General features: G+C 40.0%; 1 protein-coding gene across 7 annotated transcripts in view; it reads right to left on the reverse strand.

Annotated features, from left to right (window-relative positions):
- Window positions 1-18677, reverse strand: part of TMEM144 (transmembrane protein 144) — a 47757-nt gene extending 29080 nt beyond the window's left edge. For 4 of the 7 annotated variants that reach the window (XM_060299880.1, XM_060299881.1, XM_030865754.2 and 1 more), the window contains exons 1-4: window positions 18524-18677; window positions 13246-13342; window positions 5415-5586; window positions 3196-3318 (exon numbers count right to left, since the gene is read on the reverse strand). In XM_060299880.1, coding sequence (XP_060155863.1) covers window positions 3196-3318; window positions 5415-5523 — 232 coding nt within the window. In that variant the 5' untranslated portion in view covers window positions 5524-5586; window positions 13246-13342; window positions 18524-18677. Of the gene's footprint in view, window positions 1-3195; window positions 3319-5414; window positions 5587-10687; window positions 10741-12440; window positions 12572-13245; window positions 13343-18523 lie in introns of all 7 variants that reach the window. The other 3 variants (XM_060299876.1, XM_060299877.1, XM_060299878.1) reach the window with 3 other exon arrangements.
- Between the last annotated feature and the right edge of the window lie 555 nt (window positions 18678-19232).

A 19232-nucleotide genomic window follows, 5' to 3' on the forward strand; every position in this document is an offset into this window, starting at 1 on the left:
GAGGGTTCCCTTTTCTCCACATCTACGCCAGCATTTATTGTTTGCAGGTTTTTTGATGATGGCCATTCTGACCGGTGTGAGGTGATACCCCATTGTAGTTTTTTGTGTTTTTTTTTAACATCTTTATTGGGGTATAATTGCTTTACAATGGTGTGTTAGTTTCTGCTTTATAACAAAGTGAATCAGTTATACACATACATCTGTTCCCATATCTCTTTCCTCTTGCGTCTCCCTCCCTCCCACCCTCCCTATCCCACCCCTCTAGATGGTCACAAAGCACCGAGCTGATATCCCTGTGCTATGCGGCTGCTTCCCACTAGCTATCTACCTTAGTTTGGTAGTGTATATATGTCCATGCCTCTCTCTCGCTTTGTCACAGCTCACCCCTCATTGTAGTTTTGATTTGCATTTTCAGTAGCCATGGAAGCACCCTAAATGTCCATCAACAGAGGAATGGATAAAGAAGATGTGGTACATATATACAATGGGATATTACTCAGCCATAAAAAGGAATGAAGTGATGCCATTTGCACCAATGTGGATGGACCTAGAGATGATCATACTAAGTGAAGTAAGTCAGACAGAGACAAATATCATATGATATTGCTCACATGAGGAACCTAAAAGAAGGCTACAAATAAACTTATCTGCAAAACAGAAATAGAGTTACAGATGTAGAAAATAAATTTATGGTTATCAGGGGGTAAGTGGGGGTGGAGGGATAAATTGGAAGAGTGGGATTGACGTATACACACTACTATATATAAAATAGATAACTAATAAGGACATACTGTACAGCACAGGGACCTCTACTCAATTCTCTGTAATGATCTATATGGGAACAGAAGCTTAAAAAAGAGTGGTTATATGTATATGTATAACTGATTCACTTTGCTGTACAGCAGAAACTAACACAACATTGTAAATCAACTACACCCCAATAAAAATTTTAAAAAATAAAACAAAATAAAGATTTAATAAAAATGAAAAAAAAAAAGCTTATGGGATTTGGACAAACTTAGTAAAGCACAATTCGTCATTTTAAAAATAAAACAGCCACATATTTTGGCATTTAAACTCATGATTATGACTGCTAAAAGAGCCAGGCTTAGGGCAACATCCTACAGAGAAAATGTTGAATTAGCTCCTTGCCTAACTGCACCAATGCTCTTCGTCCTTAGCCTAGGTCTCTGTTTTATGTCTTTTTGCAGAAACTGGTCAATGATAAAATCGGTAGTGACCTTCCCCTACGACTCGAACCAGGGCCAACCGCTGGCAGATGTCCCTGTCCCAGTACGGCCCAGACTTTGCTCTCCCATGCTCACCCACTTGTCTTCTGGAGTCCTGCACCCAGTGCTTCGTGCTCAGGACTAAATTCATGGTTCGTCTTTCCAGTTCTTGACTGGCTGTCTGGTCTCAGTCAATCTCCTCTGGAAAGGTTCCCTCTCTTGGTTTCCAAGATCTCTTCATCTCCCAGTTCCCTCCTGTTTCTCTCTTTCTCTGGCTTCTCTTTCTCATCAGACCTTCCGGATTTAGATGCCCTCTGAATATTTTCCCTAGAACACACCCCTCCTCTTGCTATATTCTTCTTTGGGTACTTGACTAGTTTCATGATTTCAGCTATCAGCTAGAGTCACATGCTCCCAGTGCTAGCCTGGACCTTCTCCAGAGTTTTAGTCTCGATAAGAAATTTCCTGGGCTTCCCTGGTGGCTAAGTGGTTAAGAATCCATCTGCCAATGCAGGGGACACGGGTTCGAGCCCTGGTCCGGGAAGATCCCACGTGCCGCGGAGCAGCTAAGCCCCTGCGCCACAACTACTGAGGCTGTGCTCTGGAGCCCGTGAGCCACAGCTACTGAAGCCCACATGCCTAGAGCCCGTGCTCCGCAACATGAGAAGCCACTGCAATGAGAAGCCTGGGCACCGCAACGAAGAGTAGCCCCCGCTCGCTGCTACTAGAGAAAGCCTGCATGCACCAACGAAGACCCAACACAGCCAAAAGTAAATAAATTTATAAAAAGAAAAAAAAAAAGAAATTTCCAACACCAGGAACTTTCAGCTCAAAAGGTCCCAGCTGAACTCATTATTTTCCCTTTCGGACACGTTCTCTTCCCCGTTTTCCTCATCCAAGTCAATGACACCATCACTCTCCTAATCACTTACGAGAAAATCCCTACATTACCATTGGGTCCTCCCTTTCCTCTGCTCCCCACATTCAATCAGCTACTGTAACCTACAGCATCCCCGTCTGCAGCAGTTCTCAAACTAGACTCTAACCCACCGACTCCCAGTGGGACCTGCTGGGTGAATAGAGATACTATGGTGGTTGTCAAGATCTGCAGGATGAATGGTTGCTTTCTCTGTTCCCCTCTCCCATTAGACATGACAATCATAAGCATACGAAGGTATAAGTGAGCTATAATAATTACAACTCTAGTGGAAATTTAAAAGTTAACTCTTTTGTCCTCCAACTCATCATCTTCACTAAATCACTTAATTCTGTAGAGATTCAAATTAAGTAGTTACCTAATACATTTTTAACGTTTAAAAATTCATTTGCTTTTAATCAAATTGCCTCTAGAGAGCCTTGATAGTTGGGATTCTCTTTGCTAAAGAGAAGAAAACTCTCCTGGGGTGTATTTATATTAATAGAAGAAAAGCATTCCTGATTGGCCAAGCAAAGGTGTAAATTCTAGTTATATAACTTCAGGCAACAGTGAGAAGGCAACAGAGGGAAGGTTTTTGTTTGCTTTTGTTTTTCTGCCAGTGCTTTTGAAATGATAATGTGTCTGTGTTTGTCTACTTTTAAGGACAAGTCCTAAAGATGATAGTAGTAGAAACGACTGTTTAATAAATATTTTCTGACAAACATAATGGGAGAGAAAGAAAGAAAGACCAGAGCACTTAAACTAATACATGAGTTATGCTTGAACAGATAGTGAGTGAAACATTTTTCCTATAATAATTTTATATAATTATACATATAATATATAGTAATAATTTTACTATCACAATTATCTACCAGGAACTAAGAAAGAAATCATTAAAAGGAAAGAGTCAGGAAACGTACCAAAAATATTTATGGAGCATATAAATGAAAGAAACTAAATTGTTCATTTAGTTTCCTTCTACTATGAACCAGATTTATTTGGATCATAGCATAAAGTGATTAAAGAATAAATTATATCAAATATTACCTGTTGCCCAAATGCAGCCCCCAACCATTGCAAAAGGCCAAAACTTAGGGCAATGTAATATCAGATTGACCACCAAGGCAACCAACCATATGGCAGCACAAAGTACCCACTGGAGAAACATTCCTGGAAAAAAAAAAAAAACTGGTGTCATTGGTTCAAACTGATCTAAGGAATTAGTGCGCTTAGGAATATCAGTGAATTATTATAGTAATGGTCACAATTTATTGCATGCCTCTATGCCAGGCACTTTACATGTTTATTATATTTCTTGTAACTACTATGCATCATAATTAACCCTAATTCAAAGACAGAAAATGAACCGGAGATGAAGCAACTTGTCCAAATAGCTAACAGTCTGTAAAACTGGAATTTAAACTCAACTGGACTCCAAAGCTTGCTCTACACTGTGCATTCCGGCTTAACAGGGATCAAAAATTTTCTACCAAAGAATGTTGGCAAGACCAAGACTATATACTTTTATTCAGATGCTATACTTAGTGCCATTCCTCACCAAAGACAAGGCATTAAGAACTTCACAATAGCATGATAGTAATTTAAAACTTTGGGGATCGTATGTGCCATTTTGGGATAAACATAAAGTCCTTTATGGCCATATGTAGGTCTCATGCACTTGGAGTTGAGTGTCTGCACTGAGTCAGACATTCCAGACCTGAGAATTAGCCTTCTAGGTCAGGGCTACTCCCCTTCCTATGCTCTGCTAGCTACTTGAAGGTCACATGGTGATATGAGGTGTATCTGTGCTTTTCTGAGGCTTAGAAGGAGGGTTTAGGGATTAAAAGGATACAGAAAACATCGACATTGGAAAAAATACTAAGGTAGTTATAACTCAGTGTAGCACTTTTGACTCTATTGGAAAATTTTCCCTATTTCTATTCAATCTCACGGTGGAGGAGAGAAAAAAAGGCTGTTAACCTCTAAGACAAAAAAGTAAGAACACAGAGATGAAAGGAAACTTCATTTTACAAAAGAGAAACTGAGAACAAAAGAGTGGATAAGGTTTGTCTGGGATCACACAGTTCTTGTAGAACACCCAAAAGTCAGGTCCTCTAACCCTTAGTATGTTTTTTGTTATTTTTTTTTTTAGCACTTTTCATTCCTGTTCTAACTCCAAAGGGGAGAAGAAGAAAGGCTCTGGAGGGAAAGGATTTGTAACTCTATTGTCTTAGTGGTATAAAGACATAAGAAAAAAGGCTGAGATAAAGTTGAAAAAAAAAAAAGACATAAATTGGAGTGAAAACACAATGCCTCCCACCAGGCTTTCACCATAACATCTCCAATTTCTCCTCCTGGCTTTAACAGGAAAGGCAGGTAGATAAAAACAACTACTGCTTCTCCTTCCCTATAATTCACATTACAGTCAGTTCTACCATAATGTGACATGTGTGTTCCTAAACATCACCGTACTGTGTAAAATCATGTGATAAAGCCTGCAGAGCTTAGGGGGGAAATGGGGCTAAGGACACAACACTCAGAAACTCCATCAACAACTTATTAAGAAAAGATAGGAGCCTAAGAAGATGGTAGTGCAGTTTTACACTGGTTAAGTGGTTAAGACATTCACAAATGCTGCAATAAATATGGAACTTTACCTTAAAAAAGATCTGAAGTTGGCTTATGCAAATGGATGTCAGAAGTGCTGTAGCTTGTGAATTATTGGGAAGGTGGTGAATGAGGGTTTGAACACCAGATGTGTAAGGGTGTGGTGTAACAGACCTGGTGGTTGTGTGAAGGGGTGTGTGTGAGCACATTTTGTGCATTGCTATGCATCTTTGTTCATCTGGGTGCAGTTTTCTGTGTTCACCTAATGTTTGTCAGAGTCAACATTGCTCATAGGCAAACACAGATTTCGTGTTATGTGCAAATTGTTTTCTATTATATCAATTGTGGTGGCAATTTGTGTTTGCAAAACAAGTGTTATCAGTAGAGCTAACTTCCTTCTTTTCTAAACATAACAGATATGGCTAAAAGGCTTTCCCCATCCTAGCTTTATGATGAAACACAATCTTAAGGTTATCCTATACTGACTAGCAGTCAGATAACATGGCATGGGCATTGCCAAATGATTTTTTTTAAGCTCTATTCATTTGGCTTCAGGTACAGCAAAATTCATTTTTATAGCCATCATTTAAAAAAGACAGAAAAAGTGAACTTCACATTTAAAATTAATTTAAGACTAACAATGAAGGAAACATAACTACCATCGCCAGTCTCATATTTTTTAAGTGGTACAAAGTTTGAGCCAAACAAAAGGATGGCTACAATAGAGGAGATGAAACCAGTGGTGAGGTCTGTTCCATTATTGCTCATGGCTCTGGTCCTGCCCGAGAGCAAGCTGGTTCACTTTCAACTTGATGTACTTTTCAAGAGCTTCTGAAATAAAAGGAATAAAAATGAAACAATTAAAAAGTTGTGAATCTGTGAGCAAACTGTCATCAATACATGATACTTATTGAGTTTGTCAAAAGTACGGAAAGAGTCCTTCCAGATAAAAAGTTAAGACATTATGAAATTATGTATTACATTCACACCCCATGTTCATTCATTCATTTTTTCAGTTATGTTGGCAACAAATATTTTTTGATCACTGACCTACAAAACAAACAATAAAACAAGCAAAATTTGTCTTCAGAGCTTGAAAACCTAACTTCTTCCAAAACCTGGATACAATTTGTATGATATTGTAAAGAAATTCTTCTGTGTGGGTAGATTGTATCATGAAGATTTGTGGACCAGGATCCTGTTCAGTTCAATTGGTTGTTGTGACAAGTCAATGACAAAGCACGGGTGAAGACTTTGAGACCTATCAGTGCCTTCTGAGCACAAGCTGTTCTACTATTTAACACGAGCTTAAGGGCACATTTAAGTTGTATTGTTGCTATATACTCAGGATCCCCTAGAGGTAAAGGCACTTTTCTTCAACAGTAGCACCACCTAGGTGTGTATTAGTTTAAATAGTTCGTGAAATTATATTTGTGACTTTTTAAAAAACTGAACAGATAGAAGAATCTCCTAAAGATCTCTTTAACAATCTCTTGAAGGTGACCAAGATGGTGGAGAAGGAAGACCCTGAGCCTACCTCCTTCCAAAATCACAACTATTTACAAAGAAACTATCAATGAAAATGACCTGAAGGCTAGCAGAAAAGATCATCTGCAACTAAAGATATAAAGAAGGAACCACAAGGTGATGGGAGGAGGGGTGAAGACACAGTAGAGTCGAGACCGACACCCATGGGTAGGTGACCACAAACAGTAGGATAATCACAATTGCAGAGATTTCCCCAAGGAGCGAGGGGTCTAAGCCCCACATTGGGCTCCCCAGACCGGGGATCCTGCACAGAGAAGATGAGTCCCCAGAACTTCTAGCTTTGAAGGTCAGTGAGACTTGCATTTGGGAAAACCAGAGGTCTGTAGGAAACAGAGCCTCTGCTCTTAGAGGGTGCATGCAAAATCTCACACACTCCAAGACCCAGGGCAGAGGCAGTAATATGAAAGGAGCCTGGGTCAGACCTCTTGCTGATCTTGGAGAGTCGCCTGGAGAGGCAGGAGGCAAGCAGTTCTCACCCTGGGGTCACAGATGTTGGCAACAGCCATTTTCAGGAGCTCATGCTGCCACTAGGGCACTGGTGCTAGCAAGCACCATTTTGAAGTCCTCCCACTAGCCTATCAGCACTGGAATCTGGCCTCACCCAAAGGCCAGTTGTCACCAGTCCTGTGATGTCCGAGGCCAAGCAGCCAGCAGTGCAGAGACTAGTCCAACCCACTAGCAAGCCAGCAGAAGCCATAGGTGGCCCCCCTCCCCAGTCCCCAGTATCTGCAGAACCTGGTCCTGCCTATCAGCAGGACAAGACTAGCTCCAGGACCCCCTGGCTTGCAGCTAGCCACCCCAGGACTTGATTCTGCATTAGGGGTCATGGAGCTAGTGTTAGACCACTAGTACAGCATGTGAGACTTTGCATTCTCTCTTTAAGAGCGGAGTCTCTGCTTCCATACTTGGGCTGGCACTAGACACATGACCCCCTGGTGCACTTCAGCCAGCTGCATTAGGAGCTGGCCTCACCAACCAGTGAGTGGGCACCAGCCTTGGGACAACATGGTCCCCATAGCCAGCCATCCTGGGACTTGGCCCCTTCCACCAGTGGCCAGCAGCCTCTGCACTAGGCAGGGCCTGGCAATCAACTGGGCTGAGGGCCAGCCACACCTTCCAGTGCACCCACAGTAGTTGGCCCTAACACAACAAAAGGACTCATGCAGCCCATATGAGAAGCACCCCTAGAGAATACATCTCTGGTGACCAGCGGGGAGTGTGCTGCTGGGATGAATAGGATGTCTACTACTTAAGACCACTTTTCCAAGATCAGAAAATATAACCAGCCTATCTAATACAGAGAAGAACAAAAACAAAGAACCAGAAAAATGAGGTGACAAAGGAATATTTTCAAAATGAAAAAACAAGATAAAACTCCACAAGAAATGCTAAGTGAAGTGAAGGTAAGCAATTTACCCAATACAGAGTTTAGGTAATGATCAGAGAGATGCTCAACAAACTTGAGGAAAGAATGGATGAAACAGTGAGAATTTTAACAATGAGTTAGAAAATACAAAGGAGAACCAAAGAGAGGTGAAGAACACAATAACTGAAATAAAAAATACACTAGAAAAAAATAACAGTAGATTAGATGATATAGAGGAAGGGATCATCGAACTGGAAGACAAAACAGTGGAAATCACCCAAGCTAAACAGAAAACAGAAATAAAACAAAGAAGGATAGCTTAAGAGACCCCTGGGACAACATCAAACACACTAACATTCACATTAAGGGGTGTAGGAATGAGAAGGGAGAGAAAAGGGGCGAAAAACATATTTAAAAAAATAATAGCTGATACACCATACTAACAAATTGAAGAATAAAAACCATATGATCATCTCAAAAGATGCAGAAAAAACTTTTGACAGAATTCAACACCCAATTATGATAAAAACTCTCCAGAAAGTGGGCATAGAGGGAACCTACCTCAACATACTAAAGGCCATATATGACAAACCCACAGCCAATATCATTCTCAATGGTGAAAAACTGAAAGCATTTCCTCTAAGATCAGGAACAAGACAAGGGTGCCCACTCTCACCACTATAATTCAACATAGTTTTGGAAGTCCTAGCCACGGCAATCAGAGAAGAAAAAGAAATAAAAGGAATACAAATTGGAAAAGAAGAAGTAAAATTGTCACTGTTTGCTGATGACATGATACTGTACATAGAGAATCCTAAAGATGCCACCAGAAAACTATTAGAGTTAATCAATGAATTTGGTAAAGTTGCAGGATATAAAATTAATATACAGAAATCTCTTGCATTGCTATACACTAACAACAAAAGAACACAAAGAAAAATTAAGTAAACAATCCCATTTACTATCGTGTAAAAAGAATAAAATACCTAGGAATAAACCTACTTAAGGAGGCAAAAATACCCATATTCAGCAAACTATAAGATACTGATGAAAGAAATCAAAGATGACACAAGCTTTTTTCTTTCTTGAGAAAAAAGAAAAAAGCTTGCGTTATCATGCTCCCTGATTTCATACTTCTAAGCTACAGTAATCAAAACAATATGGTACTGGCACCAAAACAGAAACATAGATCAATGGAAAAGAATAGAGAGCCCGGAAATAAATCTACACACATGTGGTCAATTAATCTATGACAAAGGAAGCAAGAATATACAATGGGGAAAATAAAGCCTCTTTGATAAACGGTTTTGGGTAAACTGGACAGCTACATGAAAAAGAGTCAAACTGGACTGCTTTCTCATACCATGTACAAAAATAAACTCAAAATGGATTAAGGACTTAAATGTGAGGCCTGAAACCATAAAATTCCTAGAAGAAAACATAGGCAGTTCACTGTTTGACACTGGCCTTAGCAATAGTTTTTTGAGTCTATCTCTCCAGGCAAGGGAAACAAAAGCAAAAATAAAAAAACAAATGGGGGACTTCCCTGGTGGCGCAGTGGTTAAGAATCCACCTGCTAACGCAGGGGACACGGGTTTGAGCCCTGGTCTGGGAAGATCCCACATGCCGCGGAGCAACTAAGCCTGTGCGCCACAACTACTGAGCCTCTGCTCTAGAGTCCGCAAGCCACAACTGTTGAGCCTGTGTGCCACAACTACTGAAGCCCGCACACCTAGAGCCCGTGCTCCATAACAAGAGAAACCACCGCAATTAGAAGCCTGCACACCACAACGAAGAGTAGCCCCTGTTTGCCGCAACAAGAGAAAGCCCGCACACAGCAACGAAGACCCAACACAGCCAAAAATAAATAAATAAACAAATCTTTAAAAAACAAAAACAAATGGGACTACTCTAACTAAAAAGTTTTTGCACGGCATGGGAACTACCAATCAAATGAAAAGGCTGCCTACTAAATCAGAGAAGATATTTGCAAATGATATACCTCATAATAGGTTAATATCCAAAATATACAAAGGACTCATAAAACTCAATATCAAAAAACAAATAACCTAATTAAAACATGGGCGGAGGATATGAATAGACATTTTTCCAAAGAAGACACACCCTTGGCCAACAGATACATGAAAAGATTCTCAACAGCACTAATCATCAGAGAAATGCAAATCAGACCACAATGATATATCACCGCACACCTGTCAGAACAGCCATCATCAAAAAGTCTATAAATCACAAATGCTGGAGAGGGTATGGAGAAAGGGAAGCCTTCTACACAGTTGGTGCGAATGTAAATTGGTGCAGCCACTATGGAGAACAGTATGGAGGTTCCTCAAAAAAACTAAAAGTAGAACTACCATACCATCCAGAAAATCCACTTCTTGGTATCATTCTGAAGAAAAACTAAAACACTGATTCAAAATGATATATGCACACCTCTATTCATTACAGCATTGTTTACAACAGTCAAGATATGGAAGCATCCTAAGTGCCCAGCAACAGATGAATGGATGAAGAAGATGTGATACACACACACACACACACACACACACATGCACATATATATATACACACACACGCACACACACACACACACATGCATGCACACACACACACAACATGGAATATTACTCAGCCATAAAAATAAGGAAATCTTGCCACTTGTGAAAACATGGATGGACCTAGAAGCTATTAGGCTAAGTGACATCAATCATATGGAGAAAAATAAATACCATATGATTTCACTAATATGTGGACTCTGAAAAACAAAACAAAGGAACAAACATAACAAAGAACAGAGTCCTAGATACAGAGAACAACTAGGTGGTCACCAGAGGGGAACAGGGTCGGGGGGTGAGTGAAATAGGTGAGAGAGTTAAGAGGGACAAACTTCCAGTTACAAAATAAATGAGTCCCAGGGATAAGGATGAAATGTGCAGTGAGGGGAAAGTTGTTAATTATATTGTAATAACTTTGTGTGGTGACAGATGGCAACTGGACTTATTGTAGGGATCCTTTTGTAATGCACAGAAATATCGAGCCACTGTATTGTGCACCTGGAAATAACAGAGTGATGTAGGTCAAGTATACCTCAATTGAAAAAAAAAATAGGTAGACACTGGGAGGAAATGTGTCAAAATGCTAAAATAGTTATCTCTGGAGGGTGGGGATTATGGGAGATAGCAAATTTTTACGTTACGCTTTTATGTGTTTCTGGTAGTCTGCAGTGAACGTGTATTGCTCGTAATATGAAAACAAAGCAACAAATGGCATTAAAAATGAAATGAAAAAAACATATCTCTTAAATCCCTTCCAGATGAAGGCTGTTGAAAAATACCTTCAGGACTCCCCGACAGCACTAGATCAGCAGTTGTGTCTTGCGCAATACTATCAACCAGCCAGCAGAACAAAGGGGAACAGCTAGTCAGATGCTTGTGCAATCCGGGAGCCACTGGTCACATACGGGTAACTAACTTTTCATTAAAATTTAGTAAAAGAAGAAAACTCAGCTCCTTCGCTAAGTTAACTACATTTCAGGTGCTCAACGGCTGCATACAATCGGCAGCTACCACGCTGGACAGAGCAGGTTATACGTAGAACACGCCTATCATTGCAGAAAATTCTACTGGACAACACTGCTGAGCTTATTAAAAAGTGCTAGCTTCCTAAAGGACCAAAACCCAGATAGCTAAGAACCAGACATTTTTCATAAGATGACATTTGGAAAAGCGTGTTGAGCATAATTCACTTTTTTAGTTGTACAAGCTACATGAGAAAAAGATAACACAGTCATTTTTAACCCAGGAGGTAACCAGAGTCATGCCACAATACCATTGTGAAATCAGTTTGCACACTGATCTTTTGATACATTCACTTCTCTACATAAATCTTCTGGAATGGAATTTAAAATAATCTAGTGGGTTTTTTCCCCAAATTTAATATTATAGTGATAACCTCTTGTGGATGTGTATTGAACAAAGTACACCTGAAATTACCTTTCCTTATTATTTTATTTTACAATGATAAATATTTACATTTAAGGTGTTGCATTTTTTTTTCACGTATTGTTCCTTATGGGTTCTTTGCAGAGAATTGTCAAATATACAACTACCTACAATATATCTTCTTTGGTATTATTAAACATAGTTTAACCCAAAACAGGAATAACTTCAAATTGATGAATAAATTTTAGCAAAAAAGATATCTATTTAAAATTTTGTGTGTTTTCTTAAAACAAAATGCTGTTAAGACCATAGTTGAGGAAGAGATGCTAAGACATTTAAACACTGACACAGTAACACTACTTCAGTAAAAATAATAATAGGCTTACTATTAGATGCAAAGAAAGTTTCAGCCCTGTGGCTTCCCTCAATAGCTTACGTGGGTTTGGCTCAAGGGTCAAGCTAGTGGATTGTTGCTAAAATACCAGAGCTGCAATAGGTCAGAGGAGCAGGAGGTATCCAGGAAGGATATCACAGGACTAAGGACATGTGATTAAGTCCAGCTAAGAAACTTATTTTGTTTCCATTTGAACTAAAATCAGCTAAGGAAAAAAGCCCTCTATAAGCACATTGCGAAGAGAATGCCTACGCTTAAAAAAATTGCAACATGAGCAAGATGATGTCTCCACTGAAGAATACTGACAACCCTAGACCTCTCAGATTTCCTTGAAAGAATAATCTGGTGTGCTAATCACGGTGCATACACTGCATTTTGACTGCTGAGTGAACATCAGCCAGTGTTACTTAGTTATTACCTGCAGATAAATGAAGTTTATTGCATGCCCCTCTGGTACATTTCAGGAAGTATGTGATCTGATTTCATTGTGGGTTGGCAATGTTTACTATCTTTAAGGAAGAATCTACCTCATTCTAAATCAATGAAGTTCTGTGGAAAGGAAAAAAATATCACTCTAGCACACACTAGACCCAGTTTTTTAAAAATGCAAACCTGTTGAGTTAACAAGGCTCAAATTACTTTTGAATAAAATTTAAATTAACTTAATATACTTTAGACTAAAGTAGTTTTCACATGTGTAAGTATATGCTGATATATTGTTAAACTATATTCATTTATTTTTGTTCTAGTACTTTTGTTTCATTGAATAGTGCTTCTCCCTTAAATCTCTCGTAGTAATTTAAACCTTTTCCTGTAAACCTCTCTCTACGGAGACCTTTTTGTTAGCGTTTAGTACGTGCTGATCAATATTGTTTGCTCCTCTTCGCCTAAGATTCGGTTTTAGTTTCATGTTAATTTCCTCAAATCCCCTGGCAAGCTCCTCCAGTGTCTTGGCTAAAATTAGCAGTGCTTGAATCTACTTATTCTGAGCCTTGATTTTTTTTTCAATCAGGAGCATGTTTTGAAAAATCATCAGACACTCCCCCTGCAAAGCTGCTCGGGTTTCCTTGACTTGCGGTCCTCGCCGCGCCCAGGGCCGGGGCTGAAATTCCCTCGGCTCTGCACCCGCGCGGCCGCCTCCCGCGCCGGTGCCCAGCCTGCACCCGCCTGATGCCCTCTGCGCCCGGCACCCGGCCAGTCTGGACTTACTGCGGGACCCTTACCTGTGCACCTGCAGGAGGGGAGGGCGGGACTCCGGCACCCACGTTCCCGCGCTAGTCCGGGCGCCGTTCCTTACCGCCGAGACGGTGACCGACGCACCTGGAGCGGGGAGGAACGGGGAGGACTTAGCAAAGGAGACCCGGGACCTGCCCGGAGCGGCAGGTTGGAAAACACCTTCTTCCAGCTGCTGGGCAGGGCACGGTCATGTGACTCCACGTGAAGTCACCAGGCCCTCTGTCAATCAACCTGCAAACTAGAGAGGCCTTTGTGTATTTTAAGAGATGATTGCTTAGGGAACTCTGAGCGTGTCACCCTCTCCAGATGTCCCAGAGCTTGGTATGATTTGTACCGTTTATGGATAAAAGGACAAGGAATTTCACACAGTCGTTAGAGATTATCTAAAGCTGAATTTTTTTTTTTTCATGGAACGTCAAGAAATTCATCTGAACCACTAATGTCACTAATTATCTCTTCGGACATCACAAGATTTCACTTGTAATCACTAATCCTTTATAAACGCCCCCAGACCGTTTATCTGTGTATTTATTTGGTCTATTCTGAGGGTCAAGTGAGAACAGATCTTCTAGATGCTCAAGCCTGACTGCCTGTAACGGCCTCCAGGGGAGAGTTTCTGTCTTGTTTCGTTTTTAAAATACTAATACCTGAACCCCACACCAGACCAACTGAAATTGAATCTCTAGGGGTGTGGCTGGGACACTGTTCTCTTTTAAAACCTCCTCCAGGTGGGTCTAATGTGAAGCCAGGATTGAGAAGCCCATTCTAGACCAGCAGTTGTGACATTTTACTGCTGGTAAGAATTACCGGAGCATGGATCAAGAAGCAGATTCCTGACAGCTTGATTTAGATTTTGAGAAACATTGCTCTAGTCCTCCTCTAGTGGTCTGATATGTGGCCACTAGCAGCTTATAGCTATTTAAATTTAAATTGGGATTAAAAATTCAGTAGTTCACTTGTACTTTTCAAGTGCTCAGCAATCACTTGCAGATGATAGAACATCTCTATCCTGCAGAAAGGTCCATCCTAGACTGTCAGCCCTGGGGGTGCAGCTGTGACGTATGCAGAGTCCACCCTCATGAAGATTCCAGAATAGCGAGGGACACAGATATGAACATGTAGGTTCAGAAAGAGGAAGTGCTGGGTTCTGTCCTGTCTAAGAGGTCAAGGAAGGCCTCTCTGAGGAAGTGACATTGCACACGGAGACATTGCAGTGGTTGGTAATGGTTGTGGAGTTACCACGAGAAAACATAAGGAAAATCCGAAGGCAGAGGAAATCCTGGAAGGAAGTCCTGCTTTAAATATTATTCACATTCATAAGCTATAGTGTATTTAAGCAGGTGGGAAGGTAACGTGTCATGTCATTTAAAGAATCAAAGAAGCTAAGGCTTTTCACTTAAGGGAGAGGCTTAATTTAGCAGTTCAGAAAAATTGTAATGAAATAACTTCCTCTTTCACATATCCAGACCCACAGACCCACAGACACACACATAGACAAACTCTCTCTTCCAAAAATATGGAGCCTAAATGCAGCCTAGCACTGCTTCATTTTGTGATTGCAAGAGACCTCGGTGAATGGTCACGTGGTTAGTTCTTGCTCCAGATTCATACTGAGAAGCTGAGACTCCCACTGTTGTGAATTCCCTAAAATCTAAACGGGAGCTGGGGTCTGAGTCAGGCTGGAGGACATTTATTATGGAATATCCCAGGGCAGGGCTTTTTATATCGGGCCACAGAGCCAACTGAAATGTGGACGATCCTCTCTCACATGGAAGTTTTCCTTTCACACTGCTTCAGGTGCATGAATGATTGAACATACATGTCTGTGTTGGCAGGTCTAGAAGATGTGGGTTATGCTTCATCTACTGGCCCTTTGTCTTTGGGAAAGTTATTTAATCTCCTTCAGCCTCCGTTTTCTTGTAGGTTAAATGCCAGTAATAAGATCTGTGGGGATTCCCTGGTGGCGCAGTGGTTGAGAGTCCACTTGCCGATGCAGGGGACACGGGTTCGTGCCCCGGTCAGGGAGGATCCCACATGCCGCGGAGCGGTTGGGCTCGTGAGCCATGGCCGCTGAGCCTGCGCGTCCGGAGCCTGTGCTCCGCAACCTTGTGAAATAAAAATTTGTATTTAATGGCAAGACAAGAAAAATTTAAACATGAAAAAGCCTTCTCTGACCTTTGGCCCCCTCTCTCCCGGCACTATGCATTGTGTATCCGCATTATGCACCGGCCAGACCTCCCCCATTTGTAGGAATACCTGCTCAACCACAACGAGCAACATTCTCCCAGCATTAACAAGACAGCTCCTTAAAAGACAACATTCCTTCCTGACCTTGTAGGGGATCACATGTCCCACCACGATGCCGATTAGATCTGGATCATCTAAACTGCCAGTAATATGTCACTTGATGTACAGCCCTCTGTCTGAAAACACTTAGAGAACTGTGCCTTGACTTCTAATGGGCACAATAGTTCTTAGAGCTTTCTGAGATGCTCTTCCTCAGTTATAATCCTCAAGACTGGCTTGAATAAAATTTTCCATTTCTTTCTTAGATCGACTAATCTTTCACTGGCACCCTTTCATGTCATCAAAAGATATAATGGATATAAAATATTATTATTAGGACTTCAGGTTTCCACTCTGATGCATGAAGATCTTGGAAACTGTCACTGCTGCCATCACAACAAGAGATAAGCTGAACCAACTGAAAATCAACAATTCTTCTTACATCTACCAGAGAATCCAGGACAAATCACCTCCCTGAAAACTGAAGAAATAGGTGAATGAATTCAAGACAATCCCAGCTGACTAGGAACAAGAGCCAGTCATGGGTGGAGACACTTAATCTGTGATCTGTGAATAGCTGGAGACTGAGGGTGGACTTAATTGAGAATGGAAAACTCTGGGGGAGCAAGGACTCAGCCTTAGGGGAGCACCCACACTTTCCAGAGTTTTACCTTCAGGAGCCCCACAAGGTTGTCCTGTGAAGATCAGAGAAAAATTCTCTCTTGCCTCTGGCAAGGGGAGGGAGAAAGCAATCATTTTGAAGTATACCCAAAGCTTCCTTTTCCTGAAACAAAGGCTAGCCCTCAAGGGAAACTTCAATATCAGAGCTCCATCTGACCTCCAGGGAGAACAATTAGATAACTTGTGCCTCTTCTACCCTGTCTCACATGAGGGAAAAAAAGAACTGCTGCTTCCTACTTGGACATTTGAAGGTGCTGGAAGTTTGTCATGCCTGTCATCACAACAAGAAAAAAGCTGAACAACTATTCTGAAGGTAATAGCCTGGGGATTCCTGCCGGATAAAAAGGGAGATTCAATCATAAGATTATAGAACGCCTCTCCTTCCCAATACCTTACGATCTATTAAAAGTTCTCCAGTACAATAACAGTGGATTACAACTGAGAGAGCTTCAGGACACAGACACCATTCAGAAAGGAGTTTCTAAGTAAACACAAGGGCAGACAGCAGACAGAACAAAGGATGTTAAAGGAAAGTGGAACCTCTGACGCAGCAAACAGTAAACACAGCCCGACTCTTGGCCATGTTTACATAAAACCTCACACTAAAGACCTGCTTACCTCAGTTCCTATTATCTGATACATCATGTGTGGCTGGTAAATAATTAGAATGCTTGCTAAAAGGCAAGAAAAAAACACAGTCTGAAGAGATAAAACAAGCATCAGAACCAGACTCTGATATGGTAGAGGTTTTGGAATGATCAGACTGGGAATTTAAAGTACTTAAAATAATTAACATGATAAGATCGCTACTCGAAAAAGTTTACAACTTGCAAGAACAGATGTGTAATATAAGCAGAGAGATGAAGACTCTAAGAATCAGAAGAAGCTGCTGGAAAACAAAAACAATACAAAATGAAGAATGCTTTTCACAGCTGAGAAATAACCTATGAGCTTGAAGATATGTCAATAGAAACATCTCAAATTTAAGTGTAAAGAGAAAAAAGATTTTTTTTGAAAAAGGAACAATATTCGAGAACTATGAAAAAATTACAAAAAAGTGTAAAATATAAGTAATGGGAATACCAGACAGTAAAGAGAGGAGCGAGAAGAATTATTTGAAGTAATAGTGGCTGAGAATTTTCCAGAATTGATGGCAGATACCAAACCAGAGACTCAAGAAGCTCAGAAAACACCAAACAGGATAAGTACAAAAATATCTACATGTGGGTGTATCATATTCAAGTTGTAGAATATCAGACAAAAAAAAATATTGAAAGAAGCTGGAAGAAAAAATATACCTTACCTATGGCAAGGCAAGAATAGAATTACATCAGACTTCTCTCTTCAGAAACCATGCAAACAAGAAGAGTGGAATGAAGTATTTATAGTGCTGAAAGAAAAATCCACCAATGTAGAATTCTGTATCCAGTGTAATTATCCTTTGAAAGTGGAGAGGAAATAGACTTTCTCAGACAACAAAAACAGGAAATTTTTCATGAGTAGACCTGCCTTGGAAGAAATGTTAAAAGAAGTTCTTCATAGAGAAGAAAAATGATATAGTTAGAGACTTGGATCTACATGAAGAAAGGAAGAACGTGAGAAAAGGAATAAATGAAAGTAAAAATAAGACCTTATTTTTGTTCTTAATTCATCTAATAGTTCACTTCAAAATAATAATAGCAACAATAAGTTGGGTGATTATAGCTTATGGGTAAGTGAAATGAATGACAGCAATGTTATAAGGGACAGGAGGGAGGAACTGGGAATAATTTATTATAAAGAACCTGCACTACCTGTGAAGAGGTATAGTGTTATATGAAAGCGGATTTAGAATAGTTATAAATGTTTACTGCATATTCTAGGGAAACCCTTAAAATCTTTTAAAAAGTATAATTAATATGCTAAGAGAGGAGAGAAAATAGAATCATATAAATCCCTGATTAAAGCCAGAAAAAAGGAGGGAAGACAAAAAAAGAAAACAAAGCAGAAGGGCAACAAATAGAAAAAAGTATATGGTACATATTAATCCACCACTATCAATAATCACTTTAAATGTGAATTGTCTAAATACACCATTAAAAGATAAAGACTGACAGAGTGAGTAACATATAGGACCCAATTACATGTTGTTTACAAGAAACCCACTTTAATTATAAAGACCCAGATTAAAAACGGAGAAAGATACACAGTGCTAACACTAATTAGAAGAAAGTTGGAATGGCCATTTTAATTTCAGACAAAGCAGACTTCAGAACAAGGAAATTTTCAGGGATACATAATGATAAAGGGTCAACTCACCAAGAAGACACGACAATCCTGTGTCTGAACCTCACAAACGAGCATCAAAGTACATGAGGCAAAACCAGGTAAAACTGCAGGGAGAAAGAGACATAAATGCACTATTACACTTGCAGTTTCAGCACCCCTCTATTGGTAATGGACAGATCCAGCAGGCATGAAATCAGTGAGGATATAGTTGAATTGAATAGCGCCATTATCATCTGGATCTGAAAGACAGTTTTGTATTTCATCCAATCACAAGAGACAACACATAAAACACTAACCTCACGTAGAAGCTCAGGAAGCTCAAACAAAATGTTAACCAGAATAGGCTACATTCTAGGCTGTACAACACATCTTAACACATTTAAAAGAATATGTGTCACACAAAGTATGCTCTCAGACCACAATGAAATTAAACTAGAAATAAATAACAGAAAGATAGCTGGAAAATCCCCAAATATTGGAAATTACACAACACGCCTCTAAATAACTAAGGCATCAAAGAAGAGTTTTTGAAATAAAATTTATATTGAGCTAAAATGAAAATGAAAATACTGCTTATCAAGCTTATGGGATGCAGTGAATGCAGTGCGCAGAAGGAAATTTATAGTATTTAATACATATACTAGAAAAGAAAGATCTAAAACCAGGGAAATATATTAAGTATCTTGTAATACCCTATAATGGAAAAGAATCTGAAAAAGAATATATACAGATACGTGTG

Source organism: Globicephala melas, chromosome 5, assembly GCF_963455315.2.
Source record: "Globicephala melas chromosome 5, mGloMel1.2, whole genome shotgun sequence".
NCBI lineage: Eukaryota > Metazoa > Chordata > Mammalia > Artiodactyla > Delphinidae > Globicephala > Globicephala melas.